The sequence below is a fragment of the Pagrus pagrus genome, assembly GCF_965226575.1.
Source record: "Pagrus pagrus genome assembly, chromosome: 21".
Taxonomy (NCBI): domain Eukaryota; kingdom Metazoa; phylum Chordata; class Actinopteri; order Spariformes; family Sparidae; genus Pagrus; species Pagrus pagrus.
The window spans coordinates 13,002,397-13,013,226 of NC_140208.1; the positions used below are offsets into that span (position 1 = coordinate 13,002,397).

Below are 10,830 nucleotides of genomic sequence, written 5' to 3' on the forward strand. Positions count from 1 at the left end.
CATCCATGGAAACCAGTGCTGTTTTTATCTGTAGGCCATTTCAGAAATTTTTCCATTGACGTCCATGATGACGCTGAAGTGGTGTAAAAGTTTAGTTGTGTTTATTCAGATATGAAACTGGGATCAAAGTCACTTTGATAATATAATGTAATGGATGATGATTACATAATAGCTCAGTTCTTATTAAACTAAAGAATTTTAACACCTAAGCAAGGGTTTAAAACACACGTTGATATTCCAAATGTTCCAACTTTGATTTTACGGGTCATGTCTGTCTCTTTTCTGAGCTGGATGTTAACAAAAAAGATCCTATTATCTTACATCTTGTGACGTCTTTGAAGCAAAGGTCATATTATCCTTCGTCCCACCCCCTTTTATTGGCCACCTAGTTTCTGATAACAACATTCTGGGTCAGTTGAATTGCTATCTGGAACAATGTTTTTAGACTTTTATTAGTAACTGAATTTGGCATTTGGAGACAGCTTCGTCTGTGGTGCTGTTGTGGAGACTCTCATGTTTTAATGGGGCCTGTGAAGAAATCAGGTTTATAGAATTTGCCTCGTGGTTTACTGAAGACTGGGTGAACTGCCATAAAATCATAAAATGACATGCAAGGAATGTAATCTTTGCACTTTATTTTCATTGCAACCTTTATAAGTAACTTATGAAGTCTGAGCCTGAGATGGACAGAAGAAATTGTTCTTTTTACTTTAGAAAGAAGCTGAACATTGTCATTAATGACAACCAGTAGTGTTGCATGCATGTTAAAGAAAGTCATACATAGTCATTGTACTGTGGCTGTATTTCTGTTTTTCGTTCCTGTAATTAAAATCCCACTGTTCTGTTTCATACGTTTACAGCTATGGAGAAAAGTTCAGACGGAAACATGTACGTGACATCACTTGGTGCCAGAGTACTGTGTGTGATAATACACTATGATAATAACCTCTGCCAGTAAACTCCCCGGATTTAGAGCTTCCGCATTATTTAAAGAACTGGTATATTTCATATTTTAGTCTTGACTTGAGATGACATTTGCTCTTGGTGTGATTTGACTCAGGCTTGTCATGACCTCCTTACTGTCAGATATTATTGCCAGATCATTACTCCTAAAATATAGTTTTAGTCTTTTTTCTACAAAGCTGCTACTCAGTTGGTGTAAAGAGCAGGAAGTCTAAACAGAAATAGGGGTTGTAATCACAGCATAAGGTGCAATACTATCACAATACATTTTCCATTATAACTATGACCCTTGAAACAATGCAGAACAATCATTTACAATACAACAGCAAGATTTGTTTACTGGGTTTAGTGCCTGTTTAACACGCACACACATACACACACACACGCGCGCACACACACACACACACACACAGTGGCAATACAATATATTCCTGTTACAATATTTTGTCCCACCCCTAAACAAGAATCAACCATCTTAGAGAATGTGTCCATAAGAAGTTTGGGGTTATTAAATTTGACATTAAATGTGTTCATATAAATAATTAGTTTACATCTTGAGAACATATGGTTTTTGAGCATTCATTTTAAGTAAGTAAGGTGGGAACTGAAGAGAACTGAAAACAATGTGTGATCTAATGTGTGCCCAGCTCAGGTAGAATTCAGAATCTTTGCATTTACATACACAAAAAACACAATCAAAGAAAAAAAATTAGAAATGTACTGTATGTATTGATCTGTGTAGTAAACAAATATAGAGATGACTAAATTATATTTCAATTGCAGATTTTTGTTTGCAAGTTTTTAAATGATCTAATGTACCGCATGGGAAGCTTTGAGTGGTAGTGACGTTGGATAAATGTGACCTGACCTCTACTTTAGTTTGTTTTTTTCACAATTAGCCCAGTATTCGTGTTTAGTGTTACCTTTAACACGTTTTAATTATTGCATTTAACACTTTTGACTTGTTGGCAATAGCTCATGTAGCACAACATATTGAAAACATGTCTTGTGTCTTAACACAAAGTGTACTTTCATCATCAACCCAAAACCTCTCATGAGTGGTTGACCCAGTTAATGAACCATGTCAGGTTTAACTTTCAGGTTGCCTCCAAAAGAACATCATCACCGGTGCACTTTGTTAGGTTCCTTTGAAAGCAATGATGCGTTATTTAATCAGTGTTTCATGCTCTTGTTTAGTTTTAAAGGTGCAATTTGTAAGAAAGCTGTTTGTTTAGTCCCATCCAATACCAGCGCTTTGGTTTGGTCGGTATTTGATGACCTCTCACCTCTTCTATTTGTTGTATTATCTGTCAGTTATATATGTCTGAGGCTGTTTATGATAACTAAAGTCATACCTGTCTTAGCCTGGTCTGGTCTTTCATATACTGTGATACACCTTCTGGACATTAAGAAATAACAAACTGCAAATTTGACAGACAGTTCTGAGCAAGGTAAACAGATAATTGGCATGGAGACTTGTAATGTACGCTCCAAGTCGTCTTTCCAGGGCGTGAAATGTACTTTAGCACACAGTGCCACCCCCAGAGGAGTGGCTAATGATTAAAACTGCCAGTGGAGGACACCTGAGCCCTCATCATCCAAAGTGTCGAGGGCACTATAGCGTCTTCCACTCACTGGCTTTCTTTCATGGGAAGAAGTTTTATCATTTTTCCGATGGCTCGAGAATTCAAACTCCTCTTCCTCCTTTCGCTGGTTGTAGCCCGTCTTGGTAAGTCGCCTGATTTTTTAACTTAAACCTTTCAACTGTCTTTGCTAGCTGTTAGTCTCTGATAAGTGGAAAAGCCCGGATTATCAAAAGCTCAATTATCCAGTTAACTTCATAATCAAGATAAATATTCCTGTGTTAGGATTTAAATGTATAACATTTTTCTAGATTGTGTTTTAAATGTTCACAGTTTAAACTCATGTTTAAATAGACTTACATTAAATAGTAGTTGCTTTTATTTTTGACACAATATGACTCTTCAAACCTTGATCCAATCCAGTTGATCGTAGTACTTTAACCGCCAATGTACCCATTATCTGAAGCCTGTTGATTTTTATATTAAATGTGTTTTAACTATGTAGGTTTTTTTAAAATGCTGATATCCAGCTTGTTATAAATAAACCATTAAAATGATTGCCAGAATTTGCATAAATTGCTTCAAGCTTGACTTCAGCTTATTTTGGTTTGGTGAACACACAATCAAATGTACATATTTGAGTACTGTGTTGATGAAGACAATCTGACCTTACCTTATTACCCTGTTGTGACCCTGCCTTACTTTGTAAATCCCTTCCAATCAAGGAAGTGCCTTTGTCCCCCTTAGTCTGTCCATTCTGGTTAATGCTTTACATGTCTGAAGCCTAAATAAGTTATGAGTCACTTTTATGGGGCAGACGTAGGACCTGTTGTTTTTAGTTTGTATGAATGGACGTAATCACTGAGAAAGGCCATTTTTGCATACATAAAAAGCAAATGCATATAACAATTTGTATTGAATTTCACTTTGTATGGATTAAGGCATTTTAGATCCTCAATAAAAATTTGACTAGTTGCTAAAAAAACCTTCTATCTTTAGTGGATGTGAATGCTCAGCTGATTTTCACAGTGAACAGCTGCGCGTCCTTCAGGGTCATCAGTGGGAAATATGGCAGGGCCACACCTAGTTTATCACCCACCCTTCAAGCTGTAATTCTAATGTTTATGATTAGTCCTTCTTATCCTGAGGCAAAGGAAAAGCACTGCCTATAAACCCATAATTCATGCTGCTGAATCATAAAGCTGTGTCATACTATCATGGCAAGTCATTTGATCATGAAAGGCAGACTGGCATATTGGTAATAAGTTGAAGGAGATAATGCCACGGCTTTATCATCAAGCTGGTTGAAAAGGTTGATAAACATCCTTGTTTTGTTTTTTTCAATCGAGAAATCATTCTCTTTTGCTTATTGTAACCCACCATGATATCTCATAGATAACTCTTGCCGGATCTGGGGAAACCTGTCAAAATAGCTATATTTTATATAGAAGAGTTGATTTTCCTTCCTTGTTAAGCTGCAGCTAAATACTTTGACAAACAGCAGGCTATCATTGTGCTGCTTTAACCACAACACTTTCAGGTGAGGGAGTCGCAACCACCCCCACAGTAGGACCTGATGCAACACCAACACCTGATCCAACCACGATAAATTCCGCTGCACCATCAGTCTCCACTGCACCATCAGTCCCCACTGCACCATCAGGTTCCACTGCATCATCAGTCTCCACTGCACCATCAGTCCCCACTGCACCATCAGTCCCCACTGCACCATCAGGTTCCACTGCACCATCAGTCTCCACTGCACCATCAGTCCCCACTGCACCATCAGGTTCCACTGCATCATCAGTCTCCGATGCATCATCAGTCTCCGCTGACCCATCAGTCTCCGCTGACCCATCAGTCTCCACTACACCACCAAGCTCTATTGTAACAGATGCAGAGACTGAAAATCCAGGTAATTTCAGCTGTGTCCAACAACTGCGGCCTAATTTCCTCTGTTTCCAAGATTTAATTGATTTTGGTGCTCATTTAATGCTGTAAGCCCGTACATAATGGCGTTTCTTTTTCCTTTGACTTTAAAGACCCTTGTGCTTCAAACCCGTGTGGTCAAGGGAGCACCTGTGAGGCCCGTGCAGGTAAAGAATTTGTCTGCTTGTGCCTGTCTGGTGCTTTCTACAAGGACGGAGGTTGTCAGGATGGTAAGTACCGATATTTGTTTGTGTGCCACCACTTTGTAATTGTTACTCCGTGACAAAGTAAGCCAGGAGACGCTTGGCTTAGCTTAGCTTAATGATGGGAAGAAAAATCAATGGTTACGATTCAATTTTCATAAGATGATATTTTTCTATTTTAGCCAAAGTTTTCCCTGGAGACCTGACTGTGCCTGGAACATACAATGACAAAATGTCCAACCTGCAGTCAATTGAATTTCTAAACACTGCAAAACAAATTAGTAAAGAGGTAAGCAATCAGCTCTGTCCTCTTCTTCATTTCAATTTTATAAATGCTGGGTCTGAAATAAAGCCATTGCTTGTATGTTTCATATTATAATGTAGTGTTACATATCCCTCATCTACTTGGCTTGAAACGATCAATATATTTATCCTTGCATATGTTACAATTTTCAGTGGATCTTCAGACCAACAGCTAATAATGGCTGCCTGGTATAACAGCAAATATAATCTTTATCATGTAAAAATAATAAATATTTTCTTTTTTGTACATTTTTAATGCAAAAATACCACAAAGAAAAGATGTTTGTGGAGTTGTCTGACAACAGTGATAATTCATATGTGCTATGCATGTGGTAATGAATGTACTGCTTTGCTGCACAATATCAAAGTAAAATAAGCCCAGGAGCAAACTTGATCTAAAGAGACTGTGCCTTTCCAGTCAGATGATGGCCTAAACAAAATCATATTTTCTTTCCAAAACACAGCTGGATGTTATTTTCAAGGGCATTGATTACTCTGGATCTACAGTGCTGAGACTTGAGTAAGTCAGAGTGACAGCGGTGTTTACCAGCTGACTGTCTCTCCATCTAAAACCATACCTCCTACATTACACTTACAGCATACTGCACTTAATAATACAGAATTATAATCATCATTAAGTGTGATTTTGTCTATATAGGCCCGGTACCCCCCCCAGTAGAGTTTGGTCAAGAGAAGCAATCCCATCCATCAAAGCAACTGTAGAGATCAGCTTCTTAGCAAATGCTGAAGTAACCACAAAGAGCATTAACACTAAGATCAAGACGGAAGCTTTCTGTGACAGTTGCCCATGGAAAGGAGGATCTTTTACCAGTAAGTTTATCTGTCATGTCCCGTCTTTATGTTTGATGCTGAGATGTATTTAAATTATACTGAAACAAAACATAGATTTGTTTTCAGGAAAAACGTAATTGAAGGATTATGTTTCGAAAAGCTGTATAGTGTTTCTGCAGCACAGTGAGTTCATTCATTCATTCATCTGTGAGATATAGAAGAATTATTTGTAAAAACTATCCTTGCCCTCCTGGTTTGATTTTGTCCTATCAAACATTTTTCTACTACTGTCACTACTCTGGCTGTTCAAGGTAAAACCATCTATTACTGTGATGTTTTAAGAAGTACAGTCTTTCTGAAGTTTTTAATTTCTATTTTTTTTTTTTTTTTGGCCCAGTGGTCATTTGAGTCACTGTAATTATTAGAAAAAGTTTAATTATAATATACAGTGTGATGAGGATTGTCACTCTAAATGTTGGTCCTCTGTCACTGCACAGAGAGTGGTCTTTATAGAGTGTACAGAGTATCAGTCAGCCAATGATTAATAATATCTTACTGATGATGGAATAGCATACTGTACATTTTAATCCACAAATCCACAGTTTATATCATGTGGTAATTTCATTGTTTTCTGCATATTTTGTACCACTGCACTTATTTTGAGTTAGGTTTACTGACACATTTTTTTTGTTTCCATCATTTAAAGATGAAGACCTGTGTGCTAGACAAGCCTGTGATGTGGCAACTACAAACTGCAAATCACTAGATGGATCTCTTGAGTGTAGCTGTCAGGAAAACTACATTCCGACAGCGTTCAGTGAAAGAATGTGCATGGGTAAGTTAAGTTAGGGGGCGAGTGTGTGTGTGTGTGTGTGTGTGTGTGTGTGTGTGTGTGTGTGTGTGTGTGTGTGTGTGTGTGTGTGTGTGTGTGTGTGTGTGTGTGTGTGTGTGTGTTATATAATAATCTTTCTTTATCTAAACTACAAACTTCCTTTGCTACTTTTGCAGCTTGTCCAAGTGGCCAAAAAGCTGACGGAAACAAATGTGTCCAGTAAGTGCTTTATAATCACAGCGTGTTCTGATGGTGTGACAATTAGTATCCATTATATAATCTAATTATATTTCAACAATATTTCATGCCAATCATAGTAAGGAGGGAAAGGCTGAGAGCCCCTGTAAATATGACCTGTTTGTGGAGAGCTTCGGTATAAATACAGATGTCAAATTAACTATTCTTGTCTTTCAGATGTCCATTTGGTCGATCGGGTTTGAATTGCAGTGAATGTGAGTATACAGCATGTGTTTAACAGTGACATTAAGAACAACAACAAAAAAAATAACATAATAATACATGATCTTTGTTAAAAAAAATACACATAACAAGTCACTATTTGAAAGTAATGATGTAAAATTATTGACAACACACACAAAAATCTGTTATTTATTGTTCATATAACTCCTTGTAAATTAAATACATGCTAGAGGGGAAAACATAGTCCTACCTGAATAGAATTCTTCATCACATCAGACAGAAAATGTAAGAATATGGTTCAAGATACTGTCAAGGAGAGAAATGTACACACTTTATGGGCTGTTTTAAATACAAGTATTTCTAAAGTAATTCCAGTAGCGTGGCCTTGTTATTAACATCCTTTACATCTTTGTTTTTTGTTAGCATGGAAGCTGACGCTGGTAATCGTCGCCTCTGTCCTTGGTGCACTGCTGCTTATCACACTCAGTATTCTGCCTATAGTGGCCCTCAAGTGAGTATCTCATCCATGCACTCATCCTCTTCCAATCATTCATCATAGTCTAAGCCGTCTCTTTTCCATGTTTCTCTCTCATTCATGCTACACGTTAATCAAAGAAATCAATTAACAAATATAATTAATAAACTGTAATACAGTAATACAAATATATATACAAAAACCGTAACAGTGTACATCCTTATATACTTCTGTTTTATCTTTCCAGATCCTCAAAGAAGAGCCCCAAGAAGAACAAAAATGCTGACATTCGGGAGCCCTACGTCAGCCCCATCCCTGCTAAGGCACCATTGGTTAACGACAACTTTGCCAACAGCCAGCCCCAGTCTGCCCCAGCTAATAGGCCAGCTAACGGCTTTGCCAATGCTGGTGTGCCTCGGATCCCAAGGGCCACAACCACTAGCGGCTGGGACAGAACCAACCTGGAGATGACTCAGAGCAACAGTCGGCAAAACCTGGTCCCTGGGGGGAGGAACCCGGTGAGTACATCTCTGTGTGTGTCTGATGTATAATGTCGGAGGGTAGTGAGGGTACATTAAAGGAATTTAAGTAGAAATGGAAAAGCAGATAAGAAATTAAAATATTCAGCAGGGAGAAAATTGGGGATGTTGTAGCTTGGTTTTGCAGTTCTCTAATAAAGAAAGTCTCTTTTCATCGCAGCGACTTTACGAAGACGATGATGACATGGCCCCATATGGTCAGTCTCGACCCCAGAGCAGCGTCTATGCTCAGGTTCCACCCCAGACCAACGCCTATGCCCAGAATCGACCCCAGGCCAACCCATATGCTTCAAGCCAAGGCCAGGCCAACCCGTATGCTTCAAGCCAAGGCCAGGCCAACCCACATGCTTCAAGCCAAGGCCAGGCCAACCCGTATGCTTCAAGCCAAGGCCAGGCCAACCCATATGCTTCAAGCCAAGGCCACACCAACCCTTACTTCAGGCAAGACGATGGACGTCGGTTCAATTAATGTGGAACCACAACGGTTAATCCTACAGTGACATTTACCCAGATCAAACCTTGTTGAGGTTTCTGTGGAAACACTTCAGAATAATCTTCTGTCCCCAAAATGACTGTACACTTGTAATACCTTGAGAGTTGTTTAAACAGAAGCACTAAAGAATTTCACTGTACAGCAACTCTTTTCAGACCAATTATAAGCTTTCACAAATCATTTCTGTCTTTCCTTGACTAATCTTTACGAATGTTTGGGATTTGAGATACACATTTGGGATTTGAGGTAAGTCTTTTCAAATGTATCCTCTTAATGACAGTGACTTAAGATACTACTTACTTATTCTTTTGCCTGGTTAATGTGTTGCTCGTCTATGAATTTTCATGTGAACATTTGGTATGTTAAATGTTTTAAGTTTATGATGAGTTACAAATTTATGTTTAACTCAGTGTTTGTGAATGAGACGAGTTTTTTCTTTTGTTCTAATAAAACTTAATGAGTTATTGGTTCAAATTCGGGCATGTTAGTGAATCCATAAATTCAACTATAATTTGTGTCAAATGTTTACTACATTGAAATTGTTTGATGTCCTGTGTTGTATAAGTTAGAGTATATTTTGTGTATTTTTAACCTCTTTCATGTCTCATTGATACCACGCTGTTATTTAACTTCAATAAAATAAAATAACAATATTTACAAATTTTCCATCTTGTCTTGTACTAGTTTTCCTTTGTCACTCATCATATAATATAATGTTGAATTGGTTTTAAGACACTGTTAATGATTTTTCATGGAGGAAAATAATAGCTAGTTGTTAAGTTTGCTGGGTCTGTTTGTGTTTGTTGTTGTGTTATGTTTTATAAGGTTTGACTTTGTCACAACAGAGAAAGCACAGGTGTTGCTGATATCATGAACAGTGGCTTTTCAACTGTCCTGTTCTTTTCAATACAGTGTGCACAGTACCAGGAGGCAGCCATAGCTCGTTTTGCGGCTTTCCTAGTGTGACATGTTAAAATATCTTCAGCGAAAGAGCTCTATGCCTTTTTGTTCCCACTACTGAGACAGGCGGAGGAAAAAACAAAGGCAAGGTTTGTTAACGTAATGTTGAAGGCCAAGAAATTAAAGGCAGGCATCAAAAGGGAAGATCCTAAAAACTGAAGAGAAACACAAAACTAAATGTAATACAAACCAGGATGAAGCCCGGGGGAACACAGACAGGATTGCTTACCAAATAAGCATGGCTTATTATGGTTTGTCTGACCAATTTTCCAGGTGATTCAGTTCAATAAAGCAAACTCAGCATAGCTGAAGCTCAGTTATTCTGGTAACTGATGCTGGGAAACTAACTAAGTATCAGGTCTGAGTTGTTGCTTAACCAGAGTTTCTCTAACACTGACCTGACAGAAAAGCAATGATTTTACCACTGACTCTCTGGCATGCTGCCATATTATTTGACTTTATAAACTGCCATCAGACGTTCATTTATAGAAATGAACCTGAATAAATCATAAATAAAATAAATTGTATGATAAATGTTAAGGTACAGATCAGCATGTGTTTAACAAATCTGTCAAAATCACTCCATTAGAATAGCAATGGCTTCATAAATATCTAACAGTATGCAAAAAATTATAATGACCATAAATTTAGTACCTAAAGCTCAGGGCCGTGCAGAGGCCTTCTCAAAGGTAAATTGGGCACATTAACCTGGAGATTAAACGATTAATTGATCAGTCCACCAAAAGAAAATTAATTTACAACTAGTTTGATATCAGATTTTTGTCATTTTTCAAACAAAAATGTAAAACATTTGTTGGCTCCAGCTTGATTTGTTTTTGTTTCAAACCCCTCTCTTTACGAGGCATCTCTGCACTGCTGAAGGAAATTTCATGATAATTGCAAGAGACTATGATAAACATAAAAACAATAAAAGATACACACAGTTAAAACTGTGTAAGTTGCAAGTGAACTACTGATGACACAATGGTCTATCTTAAGCAGATTTATATTAGAATTCTAGATTTAGCAAAAGCTGTTTGATAATGTATGCTTTTAGATTCTTGGACATTTATGGCCTATTTTTCTCAAATGAGCTTTCTACTATTAAAAGACTAATTAAAAGGGAATAGATAGAAAAACTTTATGAAACATACTTGATTGCAAAGAATATTGTTGTGTTCTCCGAACTAGCAAAACAACAGTCGAACTATTTCCAACAATTTAGCAAAACTATTTAACAGAGCTACTACAAGTTCTACAAAAAAAAAAAAAAAACCCACCACAATAAAACACACCTTGACAAAAGGACACTTTGCACATCAGGGGCAAAGGGGCAAG

At 37.6% G+C, this 10,830-nt stretch overlaps 1 protein-coding gene across 1 annotated transcript; it reads left to right on the forward strand.

The window, feature by feature from the left end:
- Nucleotides 1-2,637: 2,637 nt before the first annotated feature.
- Nucleotides 2,638-9,128, forward strand: LOC311250200 (uncharacterized protein; the record flags this gene model as incomplete). The annotated part of the gene is made up of 12 exons (XM_084341776.1): nt 2,638-2,692; nt 4,087-4,461; nt 4,619-4,705; nt 4,861-4,967; nt 5,446-5,501; nt 5,640-5,812; nt 6,480-6,608; nt 6,782-6,824; nt 7,020-7,057; nt 7,449-7,536; nt 7,748-8,018; nt 8,200-9,128. 12 exons carry the CDS (start codon nt 2,638-2,640, stop codon nt 8,506-8,508), a joined length of 1,731 nt encoding a protein of 576 aa, XP_084197902.1. The 3' UTR covers nt 8,509-9,128.
- Between the last annotated feature and the right edge of the window lie 1,702 nt (nt 9,129-10,830).